The following is an 18908-nucleotide window of genomic DNA, read 5'->3' on the forward strand; positions in this document are numbered from 1 at the left end:
GGCTGACATATTCACCAAGCCTCTCACCATTTCTCAACAGCATCTCTTATTTCCCAAGCTTGGCGTTCGATTCTCTCACACCTAGCTTGAGGGGGAGTGATGAAAGGGGGTTATCTTTCTTCTCTGTCCTGCACCTTATATTTCCCTTTAGTTTGTTTTCTTCTGTTATTTTGTTTTTTCTTTGACTGGTTGAGACAGCCAGCTGTCCTTTTTCCATGTATTAGGGTAATTCATCTAGGGATTGGTGTGCTGATGTATATAAAGAGAATAATTGTAATGTACGCAGTTATGAATTTAGAATGAGAATGAAATGGAAAAAGACTGAAACTTTCCCTGCTCTATTTCTCTGCTGTTCTCAACATCCTTCATATTAAATCTATTTTTCTCTTCATAATCTGTGGTACATAGGTTGAGGTCCTTCATCATTGCAATACCCTTGAGAAGCTACTCTAATTCCTCTAACAATAACTTTTGCATGCCCCCGTTTACAATAAATTTATTGTACATCGAACATTTTGCGAAAAGTGACCCTTTTTTCTTACAAAAGTGGCCCTTTTTTTTCACAAAAGTGACCTTTTTTTTCAACAAAAGTAACCATTTTTTCCACAAAAGTGACCATTTTTTTCACAAAAGTGACCCTTTTTATTCACAAAAGTCACTTTTTTTTTTTTTTTCACGAAAGTAACCCTTTTTCACATAAGTAATTAAGCTACATATGCAAAAAAGAGTATCAAAATCAACAAAAATAAACACAAAATTATCAATAGTCATGAAAAAACTGTACAATCACTCAAACAAATTAAAATAATAAAGATTGACATCACATAATAAAAAAAATACTCCCTCCGTTTTTTAAATACTTGCTTCACTTTCCTTTTTCGGCCGTTTTTAAATACTTGCTCCATTTCCTTATTTGAAAATCTTTTACAATATTTAATAACTTTTTCTCACCTAATGGACCCACCATTAATCATATTTTATTAATTTCATGTTGACAAGGTAAAGTCGTACCCCTTAATCAAAAATAATTACCTAAATCACTAACTACAGTAGATAGGGAAGTAGGGTCGAACTCTACAGGGAAACAAGTCTTTTTAATTCTAATTAATTGTTATAATCTAAATTATCTAAGTAACCAATATTTTAAATATGAATTCTATACTACGAAGGATGATTTTAGGGAGAAAAGAATCAATAATAAGGAACCCTAGGGTCGCAGGTTCACCAATAATTAATATTCCGGGATAGAACGAAGCAATTAATAATTAACAATGCATCAATAACATGATTAACAGGCTCTCGCAATTTATTAACCAACATGGATCTAACAGGCTCTCGCAATTTATTAGACCTAAGTTCCTATTAAAAATAGCCTTTAATATTAAATCAACATCTGCTCGATTCATCAATTCAATATTGCTAAACATTCACAACCAAATTACATCTACTCGATTCATAATCCAATTGCAAAGAATTAAAACAATTCAATAAGAAATTATCATGCAATATCAACAATCAATAATTACAAACTATCCCTTCATATTAATTATGGATCCCCATAAACCCTAGAATTAAACTACTCACTAATCATCATAACTAATCCAATCAAATAAACAATTAAAAACATAAACAAGAAAACAATTAAAATAGTTGAAATTAGAAAGGGAAGAAATTGTACCAAAACAAATCTGGAATTAATGAAGGAATTAAGTACAAGAGTTTAGAGAGAATTCTAGAGAGAGAGAAATACTAAGTAGAGAGAGAAAGTCTAAGAGAAAGAAGTGATTAATTATCCGTACAAAACGAATATAAATATCTCCCCTAAAACACGAATTAAACAAAGCTTAATCAGGCTCTAACAAAACACGCGCCCGATCGGGCGAAGGGGGCGCCCGATCGGGCCCGCCTTTTTTCTACGCCTATCTTTCAGTGCTGCGCCCGATCGAGCCTACGCTCACCCGATCGAGCGCGCATCTCCTTGGCAGCTGGCATGCGCGCAGCTCGCCCGATCGGGCCCGGCTTCATCTTGGAGGTTTGGACTTCGATTTGGGCTAGATTTCTCGGCCCAATCCATATTTCCTCTCGGGTCTCGAATACATGGTCCAATTACCTCGGGCTCCGAAAATGATCGTGCTCCTCCAATGCTCGTAGTCGCTTCATAAAAATCCCGGGAAAATACTCCAAAGGTGCAATTCCCTGCAAAACTTAACCAAAACTACGAAACACTAGAAAACACATATTAGTAATAAAAGTGGCCCTAAAGGGCCAAAAACACTACTAATTATGACCGAGGGACGGGGGTAAAATATTATATAAAATGGACACATCACATGTTCTCTCTCCTCTAATTATCTCCACTACTTTTGTTTTTTACCATTTTTTATTCTTCCACTTACCCCACTACCTCCCTATTTTATTATTTTCTCCAATTTCTCCTAAAACTCCGCGCATGGAGAAATGGAGCAAGTATTTAAAAACGGAGGGAGTACTAAAAGTGAAAATGTACATGCATTTAGATCAACTTCATCAGAAAATTAGATTAGTCTTCTTCATTGCAGTGTTCACGAATCAAAAATTACTGAAAAAACGATAAAATCAATCGGTTTAAAATTTCTACAAGTAAAACTACATAATATAAAGAAAAACAGAAAAAATTAAGATGACAAACTTGGATAACAAAGGTATATCGCAAATGGAAGAGTGAAAGCTTGAATCGCCGAAGAAATAAAAGCAAATTGAAGAGAGAGAAAGCTTTGAGCAATGTCAAGGAGATAGCAAAATACCAGGAAGACAGAGGAATTAGAATGAAAGAGAATGAGGAGAGAGAAAAGTAATCTATCTTGGACAAATAGAGGAAAGAGGATGAAAGTAGGGGTGAAAGTTCGGTTTGCGGTTTGGATTATAGCCAAAACCGAATCCAATCCGAATTAATTCGGTTTCGGAAATCTCAATCCGAATCCAAATCGAATTAAGATTCAATCCAATCCAATCCAAACCGAATTAATTCGGTTTTTCAAATTAGAATCCAATCCAAACCGAAATTTGTTCCCTTCTTTTGCAACATTCAAATCCAAAACTCGAACTTCACCCTGAAAATTCCTACAATCATTTCTTGTTAACTACATTCTTTGTGAGAGAATAAGATATTGAGAAAGGAGAATTGAGAATTAGGTTCTTTTTTTAAGTTTATATATAAAAGGGGAAAGTGGTTGGATACTTTGAAAAAGAAAAATGGCTTAAAGTATTGGGTCGAAATTCGGTTTGTAGTTCGGTTTTCGGTTTTTTTAAACCCCATACCGAGTCCAATCCGTAATCCATATTTTTTAATTTTTCCAATCCAATCCAAGCCGAATTAAAAAAAAATCCAAACCGAATTACTAATTCTTTTTGGTTTTCGGTTCGATTTAATCCGAATGACTTTCACCCTAGATGAAAGAGAATGAGGAGAGAGAAAAGTAATCTTGGGTAAAAAAAATTTCACCGTGAAATAATTTAGGGAAGGACAATCTTCCTCTTCTTTCTTGCCATCAATAAAATAGTGTAAACCCGCTTTTTTAAAATATTTGTGTTCCTCTAAATACGCATTTAAAAAAGTTTGGAAAAAAGGACTTTTCATTGATAATCGTGTGAATTTACATTTTCTCTTTTATAAACGAAAAGATATTAATATCTATGGTGCGTTCTTAATGAATCTCATTCACGAATTTAGTAAGATAAAAAAATAACTTTTTTTTTTTTTTTAAATAAAATTGATTCATAAATAAGTCATATGACATCTACAAAGAGATTTAGATCTAACAAATACATAATAATTGAATCAAATAAAAACATTCCGTAAGCAAAGCTACGGTCGTTGTTGCAAATCGTACATTCTTCATACCCACTTTCATATCGCTGTGGTTTACAGCCTTTTTCGACGAGGGGGTCTATCGATCTGTTGTAGCCGTGCAGAAAATTTCCGTCTGATTCGTTTGATTGTTGTCGAAATATTAATCTCTTTTTCAATCCCGCACAAAATTTTACCCATGAAACAATTCTATAGCAATCCATGAAATAAAAAAGCAAATCCTCCCTCAAAAGAGAGAAGAAAAACCCGGTCTTTCGAAGGAGCCAAATCCTCCTAAAGAGGAAGAAAAAATCCTGTCTTTCGAGGGAGAAATATTCCTCCTAGAAGAGCATATACTATAGAGCAGTCAAACCCAGCAGTAGCATGTATTGGGCTAATGTAGACACCTAAAAATAACTTGATTTACTAACTATGGTTAACATATGAAATTACTTAAATATCCATATTACACCAAATCTAAGCCTCCCTATCATTGCTATCATTATGAGCATATAATATAGAGCAGTCAAACCCAGCAGTAGCATGTATTGGGCTAATGTAGACACCTAAAAATGTCTCCCCGAAATCAAACCCGATGATGAACAATCTTTCACTACCATTATTGGTCAGGTTGAGTATTTAATCCCGGAAGTGCTTAAAATCCATTTTCAATCAAACTCAATTCATAAAATAGTCAACGTACCATTCCTAATGTTTAGTCAAAGCATAGTCCAATTTATATTTTGGCCCAAACTTTTTTTTTTTTTTTTTTTTTTTTTTTTTTTTTTTTTTTTTGAAAAAAGTCCTAAAAGGACACTAAATTTCATTAATGTAAGTCATACGGCATCTACAATTGACAATGAACGATAATGAAAAAGAATTTAACAAAATCAAATAAGAATTAATCGGGGAAGGGCTAAGAATCCAAATACATAAATATAACAATTCGGCATGTTCTCGTTTCGTTGTCTTATACAACTTTTTGAGTGAATCCGTCGTCGCTTCGCAATTTTGTGAGAAAGTAAATTCTTGTGTTGATTCCGTAACCCAAATCCGAGCCACAATCAATAGTAGCCCCGTACAACCGGAGACCAAATTAAGCACAAATAAAACCTTGTCTTTCGAAGGAGTACGAAAAACCTTGTCTTTCGAAGGAGATCGAAAAAACCTTGTCTTTCGAAGGAGATAAACCCTTTCTTTCGAGGGAGACATTATTGTGACCTAAAACAAATTAAAAAGCTTAAAAGAAAATAAAGATTGGGGCTTTCCACCAGTGAAATCCGATGGAAGCCCCTTAAAATTAACAATGGAGACTAGGTTTAGGAGAGAAAAGGAGGCTAGGGTTTTTTTTACTACTTTTTTTTTTTTTTTAATTTATTAATTTCATATTATTTATTATTTTAGCCCAATAATGAATAACAAACCTAAATAGCCCGAAATTTTGACACGACACTTAAAAATGTTGAGTGTAATTAGGGTTAAAATGAATCTGGACGTAAAAATGGAAAAAAGTCCACCGTGTCACGGCATCATGTGCCGCACCACGGTGGAATTTGCCGCGTCACGGTGCTCATACCGTGACACGGGAAGCTTCCGTGTTTTTCTCGTGTCCGTACTTGCACGTGTTTTATCTTTTAGGGTTGTTTCTTCCCCGCGTCACGGTACAATATCCCGTGTCACAGCATATTTTGCCGTGTCGCGGCAATCTGCTGACGTGTCATGTCACGACAACCAATTTTAGGGTTTTATCTTTTTAGGGTTTCGTGTGTCCCCTCTACTCATTTTCCCTATAAATACCCCCCTCATTTCTGCAGGTCGGGGCATAAATTAATTCTCTTTTCTCTCTTCTATGCTCTAGCCTAAACACTAGCCTATCTTATTCTTCAAAATACTTCCTTTAAGCACTCCAAGGAATCCGTACTTTACCCGAAGTTTCTTCCATAAACCAAGGCGTGAAAGGTAGAACTGTTTGAGGGTTTGGCCCCAAATCAACTCTATTTAATTTAATTTTAATTATTGTTTTATTTATTTCCTTGAAGTGACTAACTCGTTTATTGTTTTATAATTGCAAGCAAGCAAAATCAAAGTAAGTAATCATGTTCCTTTTATTTCTATTATTTTTCTAACGATTTTATATTGTTGGATTATTGTTAAATTGCTTCCAATATTAATGTTAATTCTATTATATATTTATTGATCACCATATTTCATGTTTAAAGGGAATATGTAATTGAAAATCACGACTAATAAGATAATAAAGTTTCGTATTATAATAAAAGTTTTTTTTTCTTGTGGTGTTATAATCAAAATCACTTCCTTGAAATAATAATAAAAACTTCCTTGAAATAATAATAAAAAAAAAATCACTCAGTTTCGTGTTAATATATTGCAACACTTTTTTTTTTCATTCGTTACATATTAATTACACCGCTTACTTATTTGTAATACAAACTATTGATTAAGAAGGATTTTAATTAACTTATGGAAAGACGGGTTAAAGTTATTTAAAATCACCTTACTTTTTTTTTTACATAAATTTTACCTTTAAAACACTTATAATGTATTAAATTAATCATATTAACCATTATAACATGTATCCATTAAAAGTTAAAACACAATCAAACATATCTATTTATACTTTAGTTAGTATTTAAAAACACAAACCCATTTTGCCACATATCCTCTTTTCTTTGTACTCCCTCCTTTACATATTACTCGCAACAAAGGAATATTTTATGTCTCACAAATAATACCCCTTTGTTGCGAGTAATTCGTAACGGAGGAAGAATATTTCATTCGCTATAATATTTTGCCACGTGTCATTTAATTTTACATTCCTTTATAATTTTTTTTATTGACCCTCTTTATATGTCATTACTTATTGTAGAACTTTTCTATCTTCCCCCATTTATTTATTAATAGCTCTAAAAATTAGTAACATCCTTTTTGATTCAACATATGGAATTTCTTAATCTTTCTTCTTCACATTCCATCTTTCAAATTCAATTCCATCTTTCAAATTCAATTTAATTGAATGTGCTATTTAATCCATTGACCCTTTACCATCTACCAATATTTCCTCTCATAATATAAATTTCTAATGAAGCTTTCCACTTTTTGTATCATCTAAATTCCCCTTATAAATTTGACACAAAAATATCTTTAAAAATGTTGTGCAAAATCTGTTCTATGATGAAGATGGTGTATTGAAAGGAGATAATTTAAAGCTCAAATAAGGGAAAATTGAACGGCAAAAGAAGGAAAGGATGTAAGAATATTCGGAAAACCCATAATGTATGACATTGTTTGCATGTCATAAGACTATGCATACTTTCAAGATACTAAATGACCTCTTTTGGAAATCTCATATTTGATGTAAAGTATAAATTTATAACAAGAATTTGGTCTCCAATTATTTGATTTTATATAACTACCAAGCATCCATAATGTTACAGTATTGTAAACGTCTTTTTTCGTAAATGATTTTATAGCATAAATAATAAATTATACACAGGCACACAGCTCGTGCGTAGAATGAGCTAAAAAGCTAGTTATAAATTAAAAGTTTTACTTTAATGGGTCATAGTTATCGTAAAATTTGTTAAAGTTACTTTCAGATTACCTTTCAGTAACCTTAACAAAAGTTTGTCTTATATAAGAGTCATTAACAAAAGTTTGTCTTATATAAGAGTCATTGATTTGATAATGATCTACTACTAACTTTTTGTATTATTTTTTTCCTCCCGCTGACTACTCTTACAAAACTTGAATAGTTAAATAAGACAGACTTTCATCAACTTATTGTAAGACGATTTAAAGTAATCTTAAAAGTATTTAAAATTACCCTTATATACTTAAAATTCGCCTTTAAAAAACACTCCTCATAATGTATCAGACTAATCATATTAGCCTTTATAATATGTATCTATTAAAAAATGCATAAAAATACAACTAAACTCATTACAAATTAAAATGTACTCTTAAATGAATTACTGTAAATTTGTTAAAGGATACCAACACGTCTTTTCTAAAATTAGCGAAAATCCGTCTTATACATACAAGACTTATTGCTTACACATATTTTATTATCTTATATTCTTACTAACCCCATTTTCACTGCATTTTTCTTTATTAATTCTCTAACCTTTAAATTGAATGGGTCATGTGAGAGGTAGTATGAAAAATGCACTCTAGCCCCATAAAATATCACATGTGATTGAATTGAAAGAGACCTTACATGTAAGAGGAAGGGGGAGCGGTGAAGGTATGTCATTTCCAAAACAACACTAAGTGTCCTACATTGAGAAAAGAAGATAAAGTTAAGCACTATATAAGAGACTACTGATCCTATAGGAAAATGGTTTTGGAATGAAAACTTCTTGGACTTGTGAAGTGGACTCTCTCTTTTGATTGTGGAAGTGGCTCAAATCGAATTTAATATGGTATCATAGCTAGCTAACGTGACACAAAGATCACATTTCAAATCTTATAAACCCCAACTTTAAAGTGAAAATTATTTCGTGCAATAGAGTGTATATATCAATCATTGCAAAACAGAGCAAGCATCGTAATCAACTTCCAATATTTCCTTTTATCATCGGAAATTGACTCCATAATTGTTGTTGAGGGCCTTTGTAGATAATGGTGGGAAGTTTTAAGGGATTAAAATTTAGAATATGAGGGTAAAGTGTAACCGATACAAGTATAAATAAATTAATGCTAGACTATTTTTCTATTTAATAAAAGCCCACTGCCAACTCATGAAAATGTGCAACAGGTCAGTCAATGAGGATATCAAAAAGGAAGCAAGTAGAGAAAACAGATATAACTAGTAATATCACACTGTGAACAGGTACTTATTCTCTATATAATATTTTCATGGCCATACTTTATACGTACTCCTTTTGCCCCCAATTATTTGCTAGTAAACTCATTTTATTTAACAAGTATTAACTTTTAATTGAGTTAATTTTATATGAGAGTAAAGTTGTATTACTCATGATAAAAAAACATATACTTCCTCTATTTTTCTAAGTTTTACTCAATTACCGTAGCTACGCAAACTGAAAAAAAGTAGAAAAAGGGGACCATGTATGTAGGCAATTTTAGAATATGGGTTTACTCTAAATATAATTGGGTCTCACAAAATAAGGTTGTATATGATAAAAATAAATAAATAAAAGATTGTCATAATAGGAATAGCAAAAGCGAGTAGCATTTAGAAAAGCGGATGAAAATGATAATGAAAATTGAGTAACACTTAGAAAAACGGATATGAAACTTCCTTTTAAAGACAACATTAAATGAAATATGAGGCAAACAATAAGAGACGGAAGGATTTTGATGCTTACAAAAACAGCAAAAACTGACAAACAATATACCTGTAAAGAAGAGATACCTAATCATTGGCATAACATGAGGTCTGTAACCACTACTACAACCTGTTACAAGAAATACTAGGAATCAATAATCTTTAACATATTTATAGATAAGATAACCCACCACCCTACTAATGATTCTGTTTGTTGTTAATTATACACATTAATTCATAATTAGTTGGCGAATAATTTTGTTTACAGCAATGTTTATACTATAAATACTACCCATCTAAACCTATCCTTTTCATTCCACAGTCCACAATCAATCAGAACAAAAAATAGCTTACTTTTTCTCTTTGAAAGTGTGCTTTAACACATTCTTGTTTCAAGGAAGAAATGGAAGCTTGCAAGTTCACCTCCTTCATTGTAGCTATGATCATGGTTTGCTCGATGTTCGCCACCTTTGGCGCAGCTCAAGATGCTGCCACCGCACCAACTCCTTCGCCGCAGAGTGCTGCTGTGTCTCTGCAAGTGCCAGCCTTGGTTGCTGTTATGGCTTCCTTAGCAGCTTGGATCTTCTAAAAATGACAAACGTCTACGTATCATTTTTTTTAGTTCTTGAGTTTTCAGTGTATCTTATTGAATGTTTTGTGTAAGATTCTTTCCTCTAAACTTCAATATTCTTCTTTGATTATTCAATAATAATTTGGTTCAATTTGTTTACATGTTCCTTACCTTTTTCTGAGTTGATTTTAGCAATAAAAATTGAATTTGGAGCATAAAAATGGCTAGAACTTTAGTACTTATGGTTGCACTACATGGCACATAATTGCAACCTCTTTCAACCCCCAAAACACAAGGGGTTCCGGAAATCTACCACCTCTTGTAAACGATTGTATGAGATTATTTAAGCGAAAACAAAAAATATTATCAAAATCAAGATCCGACTGATAGAAGTAGCTGACCACACTGAGAACAGATGAGTTGCACAACTCGGCTGATTATTGTCAGCTAATGTATACAGAAGGGTGATTGAGGAAGTTCACAGTTTCACACTACATCAATATAATCACTAAAAATATTGAAAAATGGCAAACTTTTGTACACATTATCAAGTATGACAAACCATGCTTAAGAAAATGCAACAAAATCACCGTTGCTTGATAGCACCAAATAATTCTTCAAACGACCGTTTAGGAGCATCTGGACTAGCAATTATCTCTACTACTTTGTAAGAAGCCTCGGGATGATTTAATGCCTCAACAGCAACTTCAGCTACCTGATCCCTTGATATACTGCCTCCAGAAAGAGTATCCTATCAGAGTACAAAAATATAAACACGTAAGTTCTTGGCAATTGCACAAATGTACAGTAGAAGGCAGAAATAGCGAAATGAGGCACGCAGTCACCTCTGGCTCCATGATTATATTTCCAGAAGGAGGATCATTTTTCAATCCACCAGGCCGTACAATTGTGTAGTTTATGCCAGATTTCCGGATGTAATTTTCAGCCTGTAGCTTTGCAACTAATACAAGTCCAAATACATTAAGAAAGATGTAGGCTGGATTAAGCAACTGCCCCATTGCAGCACCATTGACTAAGATGGAACTAATAAGAATAAATCTCTTGACACCACGCTTGCGACATGCTTCAACAAGGTTGAGAGTTCCGTAATAATCCACCTGCATTGGATGATGTGATTAAATAGACCAATTATATCATCTCACAAACATGATACAAATGGATGTGTAAGATCACAGGGACGCAAGTGTCTCCAATATGAATGTAAGCCAAAACAATAAAAGGTGGTGGCTAAGAGGAAGAAACAGAATGTAATGACTGGTCAGTTTAAAACCATATCTTGAACAGATCAACAGAGATTAAGGGCAAGTCATTACTCAATAGTGCTTATCTATTCTGATGATTAACACAACAATCAAATTATCAGTATACATTATTTTGTATTTTTCCAGAAGTCGCATATAACAGCAACAGGCTGCACTTATTGCTGTCAATTGTCAAGCAAACACCCACACTTAAAAGAGTGACATAGTATACAAACTGTTCTACATGGAGCAACGGTGTTTAGTTAGAAATTAAATTATATGAGAATCAAGCACGCACTCAATATTTTCCAACTTTACTATTCATATAGCTCTTAAATAAGACGGGTAATACTTTGCACCACAAAATAAGAAGGATAACACATTACTGGGAACCTAAACAAGCAGAAGCTACAAATGAAGAGTTTCTTACCTTCCATGGAGCCAGCGGATCCCATGAGCGTTGGAATCCAGTTGCACATATTAAAGCCTCTGAGTCATCACTTATGGCTTCAGCTAGCTTGTCTGAACCCTCAGTAACATCTGCTTTAACCTGCAAACAAATTATAGACCTCAAATTTAAAAAGATGATCCAACTAATATTGCTTCAAATTAAAAATCTATACCTCCATTCTGGAATAAATGTATTTCACTTTCTATTTAAAATTGTCCCAACCACACGAATTGTAGTTACAGCTATATTACAAGGATTCGGGTACTCTAGTCATACTTAAGTACATGTCCAAGTGTCAAATTTCAGCTAATTAAAAAAAAAATTCATGAATTTTGTCCTAAATAAAGTGGAAAGTATCCATAAGACCATAACTACATCCAAGTGTTGTTTTTGACCCTGACGCTTAAGGTAAAACCGTAAAATGATGTCCCAAGCTTTAAATTACTAATAATAGCTGGTTAGCAGTGATAAGTGATAGAGTTATGAGAAAAGCGAATGTTGGAAAGCTTGATTATATTGATGAATATACACGAGTATATATAGTACAAGATTAGAACATTGAACATACCAAACTATGACTAGATACTATATGTGACTAGGTACGTTAGCTAATTATAAGGGATATACTTTGACTATTAAAATTAAGGAGTAAATCAAGGGATTTACATATTCTAAACAATAACTAATAATGATAATGATGATATAATCATCTTTATCCTTTACACGCCCCCGCAAGACGGACGTTCGGAACAAGAGACCGATCTTGGATATAAGATATCAAATCTTGTTCAATGTAGGAATTGAAGTGGTGGTGAAAAAGGTTGCATTGCGATTCTCCAATTCAATAAGGTCTAGAGGGAGTGGAGCAATAGAAGGTTTTTTTTTTTTTCTTTTGCTAAGAAGAAAAAGAAAAGGAAGTGTATTAAAGGAGCTTTTTTTTTTTTTTTGGATGGAGGAGTTGCGTGAAGAAGTTAAAAGATAGTATATATAGAGAGAGATTAAGAAGTTGTTTAATGGGTGTTTTTCACGGTTTTTAAACACATGAACCATTGATTGTAAATATTCAAAAAAAATAAAAATAAAGAAATTTCAAATTGGCTAGCGTATGCTTGCAACAAATGGAAGGGAAAAAAATATAGAGGTTCCTTGACCACTATTGAAGGCGAGATAGAAAAATTGTAATGGTGGTGTAATGGTGGTGTAATGGTGGTGTGATGGTGGTTTAGAACATAATGTTATGTTCCTCCATAATGGTTTTGGAGAGAAATTCGTATATGGTAACACTTGGTAGGTAAACTACGGGATATCGAAAAAGCTTAGTATCTCCGTGTAAGGGGTTTGGAGAAAAAAAATATATATGTCAATGGCATATCTTGGTATATGAAATACGGGGTGCCAAAAGAGTTGAGCGAAAAGTGTGTTTTTGATTTGAAACTTTCCGAGAAGAAAGTTTGATATGGTCACCATCATTTGTCGGCGTCAACAAAGGGTTTTGATAGTGTAACCATGGTAGTAGCGGAAGCAAGAAAATATGGATCAAAAGCTCACCATGATAGAGTTATGAGAAAAGCGAATGTTGGAAAGCTTGATTATATTGATGAATATACACGAGTATATATAGTACAAGATTAGAACATTGAACATGCCAAACATGACTAGATACAATATGTGACTAGGTACGTTAGCTAATTATAAGGGATATACTTTGACTATTAAAATTAAGGAGTAAATCAAGGGATTTACATATTCTAAACAATAACTAATAATGATAATGATGATATAATCGTCTTTATCCTTTATAATAAGGAGGTTGAAAAGTAGAGTTATGTTGGCTATACGGGGGTCGATGATTCTTGTAGCCTTCTTTGTGACTTCGATCATTAGACCCGCATACACTTCTTTGAATGCTTATAATGCAAGAAACTGCCTCTACGCTCTTAGAGTATAGATTCACAAAGTCTGTTTGTTGTCTTGGATACTATAGCTGTGGCTGTATATGTAATGTGGTGAACCTGGCCTACAGGGAAATATAAAGTTTTGAGTGGATCACAGAAACTTTTGGTGCAAAGAGTGGACCTTAGTGTGAAAATGATAAAAGATGCTGAGTTGACCAAAATCAACCTACACCATCATGCCTAAGAAGATTTATTCAGTTGATAACTTGATACTTTATAAGGATTGGTTAGCAAAGCTTATTTACGTAGTACATAAATTTTCAAGTTCTATTGGTTGATACCTGCTGTAGTTCGTATTTTGTAAGTTGGTTTGCTGCTGTCTTGCCTTTGGCACTCTGTTGGCTAGAAGGCCTAGAACTGTTATGTAATAGTACCATGGTCAGCATTCTCGAGGAAAATGGTTTTAGGCTCACCGTAAGCAGGGGCGAAGCCAGGAATTTAAATATAGGGGGGCCGAGACTTATTCAGTTAATAGTATTGTATTTCATACGATTTTCTCATTACATAATATTTTCTGTTGCAGTATTTGCAATATTATAGATTAGATTTGACTATATTTTATAAAGCAACACAAAATATTATTTCATCAGAATATTCAATATTACAACCATTCAACCATCGAGAACTTGCCTTTTTTTATTATAGCTAAGCAAAGGTATGTGTACGATATATTTGGTATTGCTCTTGTAGTTCATTTGCACAAAAATAAATATATAATAACTTTAATATATATATATATATATATATATATATATATATATATATATATATATATATATATATATATATATATATATAAGGTATGCAATTTACTACTTTAGTCAATTAGAAATATAGGGAAAATAACATGAGTTAAAATCAAAAGAATTGGCAAATTAATAAAAAGATTGATTGAAGGGGTAAAAGAAAAGTAGATTAAATGCTTAAGTGCTCAACCACTAAGCTACAATTTAGAATACTAGATTTATACAAACAATAATCATTTTATCCTAAAAACTATAGGGGCCAGCCTTTTTAGATTAATGGGTCGGTTGTTGGGCCACGGGGGGCCAGGCCTCCACCAGCCCCCTCGTGGCTTCGCCCTTGACCGTAAGTCGAGTGCCTTTTACTTAGCTAAAGATAAGCCCCTCCTTTGGGTAAAGACAACTCATTTTCATCGGAAAAATTAAGCAAACATAGGGTTATATTGATATAGGGTAAATTTCACTCCAAATTAATCCAATCTTCGTCCCCTAAATACTCCTTACTAAAATCACACCATGGGAGAATCAACTTTCATTTTGCGATGTAGGGAAATAATCATCACAGCTGCATCTTTCCAGTTGTATACAACTAACAAAAGTCTCTAAATTCATGAACTAAATGATCTAAATCACCATGTTCATGCCATTGCCAATAAATAGGTTTACTATTTTTATCCTAAAGATTTGATATAGGACTTTTCTTACAAAATTACACGTAAACGGGCAGTAAGACCACAACATTACATGTACCCTTAAATATATTACAGCATAAAGCCATCAAATACACTAGCTATCAACCACTTACCATTGAACAACACAAATATTTGCTCAGCAAGTAGCCATAATAATTAACAATTGTAAAAAAATTTCTCAAAACCACATACAAAAATTTCATTTCATTTCTTACTAAAGTTATTATGAGGTATAGTATACTCACAATTTCAAGGGCAGAATTAGTTGAAAAGGCTGTTTTCGCCTTCTCAAAGTCACGAACTCCAGCCTTAACAGAGTAACCCTTAGCCAACAACTGCTCCACAATTCTTTTTCCAGTGCTTCCAGTAGCTCCTGCTACAAATATCTTCTTCTGGGTACTCCCTCCTGCTTCTCCAACCTCCTTTATTTCACTTTCTTCCATCTAAAATAGAACACAACACAAAATTTGTCAAAATTCAGTTCATTAGTCAATTTAATCGGATTATAAGCATCTGGGTTTTTCTGATATTTGAATTATAGTACACTTCATGATGCAATTAAGCATAATGTCAAATAATCAACTGATTTTACCTCATATCAATATGATAAGAATTTAAGCAAATGGGTGTTTTTGAAACTTAATTTTGAGCTGAATTCTTGAAGAAAATAAGCATCATGTCAAATAATTAGTTGGCAATATCACTAAATTAGGAATAATAGCAACTGAGTTTTCCTGAAATTTGAAATATAGTACACTTCTGATGCAATTAAGCATATCAAATAATCAATTGATTTTACATTATATCAATATGATAAGAATTCAAGCAAATGGGTATTTCTTAATTCAAATTTTGAGCTGAATTCTTGAAGAAAATAAGCATAATGTTAAATAATCAGTTGATAATATCACTAAATTAGGAATAATAGCATCTTGGTATTTCTAGAAATTGATAGATTACCTTGGTAGCTTTGACAGAAAATGAAATTGGGTGGATTTTGTAGAGTGGAAAATTTGGGGTGATGGATTTGGAGAGTGAAATAGAAAGGGGGTGAAAGATACAAGTTTTGGTGAGGAAGATGGCCATGGAATTTGGGGTGCTACGCAATCCACCAGCCACTAGTTAAGCTTCATTGCACCCTTCATCTCTCCATGTATTGGTGTATTGCCACGTACCACGGCAATCAAGCTAGGCTTATTCTTTCCAATAGTTAGCTACGTTAGACATTGGACACGGGTGTGCAAATCTTTGTCCAGTCCACTTGAATCACAAACACTATCTCAAAATATAGGAATAATCACTTTAAAATGGCAAATTTGTTATAAAAAAAAAATTAAAAAAAATAATATATAAATAAAAAAAAAGCTTTTAAAAGTACCATTTTGCGAAAAAGAAAAAAAAAAAAAACCTTTTAAAAGCTTTTTAGTTAAAAAAAAAACTACCAAGTTTAATTTTTTTTTGCGAGAAGAAACCTATTTCCTTAATTATCCTCTAATTAACTTAAATAGACTCTAATTTCCTCCCATTTCTTCTAATTAACCACTAACCCACCCAATTACTTAATAATTATATTTAATAGTCTTTTGGCCCGTTCAATACACGGGTTATAATTTAGGTTATTTTTATATGTATGTATGTATGTATGTATGTATGTATGTATGTATGCTTTTCAATAGTTGAAACTACGAAGTTATTGTTTCATGATTATTGAGGGGATTGAAACTATGAAAACTGAAAACTTATATATAAAAAATTAATAAATAAAAAAGAAAGAAAGAAAAAGAAAGAGTGACGGTGGAATTGTGGAAGAAGATGAAGGACTTTTGTTAGGTATATTGTATATATACATGATTAATGTGGGATATGAAATGAAATATTAATTTAAGCTAACTATTTTAAGTTTAAGAGATAAAAAGACTATTTTTATTATACTTCATATGTTTATGTAATGTATACTACTTAAGTAACTTTATTTTATCATTGTGGAAATGAAACACTTTATTTTGTACAAGTTACGGAATACATAAAGATTTTAACATTATGTTATACATTTAACTTATTTTTAATATTAAAAATGTAAGGGAAGTGACATGTGACATATGAGTGAGTTGTGAGGACATGTAGCCTATGAGTGAGTTGTGAGGACATGTGGCAATGTGGCATATGAGTAAGTTATGAGGACACGTTGCATATAGATGATTGTGGTTTGTGTTTTTAAATATAGAAGTATAGATTTATATATAAAAATAAACCACCAACCAACCACCCTTCCCCTTCTTCCTCCCTTTCCCCTTCCCTTTGAAGCAACCCCCTCACCCACCGGACCCACCGCCTAGATCCCCTCACTTTCGACGACCTAACTCCATCGCCGATGGACCATCCTTTTCCCCCTTATCCCCGTTGGCGATCACCACCTCCCTTCGAATTATGGATATTATATACTCAAACATGCTCAAATCAAGTCCAAATCAATTTCAATTTGTTTCTAAATCACCCTAGAATCATATACATACATAATCAAAGCCAAAACAAGCATCAATTGCAAGAAAGATGCACAAAATTTAAAACCTCCAAATCAATTTACTAGGGTTAGTTTTTCAAAATCAAGGAGATGGTTGTTGGGATGTGATTAGGGGGGAAGGGAGGGTCGTCTGGCGATAGAAGAGGTCGCTGGAGGTGGGGGGATCCGGACAGCAGGCCCGGTGGGGGAGGGGATATATATATATATATATATATATATATATATATATATATATATATATATATATATATATATATATATATATATATATATATAATATTAAATCTAATTATGTAGTAATTTGGTGGGATAGAGGTTAATTAGAAGAATTTAGATTTTAATTAAGTTAATTAGAGGGTTATTAGGGGAATAGGTTTTCTCTCGCAAAAAAAATGAATGTGGTGATTTTTTTTTTATTACAAAAAGATTTTTTTTTTCTGCAAATGGTGCTTTTAATTTTTTTTTTCTTTTTTTTTTACAAATTTGCCTTTAAAGATCGACTGTTTTGTGAATAAGTATCTAATTTTATTAAAAAAATATATATTTAGAATCACCTATAAGATGACAAAAGTTTGTCTATCACTACCCGTAAACGATTTCCGTTCAATTACAAATTTTTACCTACACCCCACGGCAGGGAACACTACCTGCACCCCCTCACCCTTCGCGCGTGTCCCACCCCGCCCTTTTTAATTTATGAATTTCCTGCAAATTTTTATAACATGTTCATTTCTGTACTGGTAAATGTTCATTTATGTATCATTAGATGTTCATTTTTATCATAAGAAGTTTTTTGTTCAAATTAATATACTCTTTGAATTGAATTTCAAGAATTATCTATAAATAAAAATGAGAGCAGATTTATTTATAATAATTGTTGCGTTCAAATCATTTTTATTATAAGAAGTATTGCATCATCCAAGGTTCATTTTTGTTTATTCGTGTTTCAACAAATGATCAATTTTATATCATCACATGTTCATTTCAAAAGCTATGTGTAAGTGTAAGATGTATGCAAATACGTACGTATTAGAATTCTTTTTTTTTATATATAAATAAAACGTTGTTTAATAATAATTTCCACTATAAAATGAATTTAATATCCTCCCTGTTGCACTTCCAATCATATATTTGTGTGTTTTCTTCCATGAAAAATATAATCTGAGCACAATATATATGTCGCCTTCTACTTCCTCGCTTGATTAGAGATCGATCAAGTTTTTTTTAAAATAAATTTAATAATAACAACACATTCCAAACAAAAGTACGTGAATAAGAATTAAAAATTGAACATTTACACACGAAAAACAATTACGAATACATAGATGAACACACTATAAAGATATCAAAATCTTTCAATATGAGAATGAAAAAGAATAAAATCTAAATGAACATGTATTAATATAAAAAAGAACATATATCAAAATCTAAATGGATATCTATTATTAGTACATAAATGACCAATGATAATATATATATATATATATATATATATATATATATATATATATATATATATATATATATATATATATATATATATATATATATATATATATATACTGTGGATGAAGTA

General features: G+C 32.4%; 1 protein-coding gene across 1 annotated transcript; it reads right to left on the reverse strand.

The window, feature by feature from the left end:
* Positions 1 to 10071: 10071 nt before the first annotated feature.
* LOC145636126 (uncharacterized protein At2g34460, chloroplastic-like) lies at positions 10072 to 16003 on the reverse strand. Its single transcript, XM_081687585.1, has 5 exons — positions 15772 to 16003; positions 15057 to 15254; positions 11401 to 11520; positions 10554 to 10826; positions 10072 to 10459 (listed from the first exon to the last, which is right to left on the reverse strand). The coding sequence occupies exons 1-5, from the start codon at positions 15895 to 15897 to the stop codon at positions 10295 to 10297; spliced, it is 882 nt and encodes a 293-aa protein (XP_081543711.1). The 5' UTR covers positions 15898 to 16003; the 3' UTR covers positions 10072 to 10294.
* Between the last annotated feature and the right edge of the window lie 2905 nt (positions 16004 to 18908).

This window comes from Chenopodium album, chromosome 6, assembly GCF_948465745.1.
Source record: "Chenopodium album chromosome 6, dcCheAlbu1.1, whole genome shotgun sequence".
NCBI classification, from domain to species: Eukaryota; Viridiplantae; Streptophyta; class Magnoliopsida; order Caryophyllales; family Amaranthaceae; genus Chenopodium; species Chenopodium album.

Coding starts and splice junctions, on each gene's coding strand:
- LOC145636126 (XM_081687585.1), bottom strand. CDS start 15,897: ATGGCCATCTTCCTCACCAAAACTTGTATCTTTCACCCCCTTTCTATT. Junction 11,521..15,056: donor CTAATTCTGCCCTTGAAATT/GTGAGTATACTA, acceptor ATTTGTTTGCAG/GTTAAAGCAGATGTTACTGA. Junction 10,460..10,553: donor ATATAATCATGGAGCCAGAG/GTGACTGCGTGC, acceptor GTACTCTGATAG/GATACTCTTTCTGGAGGCAG.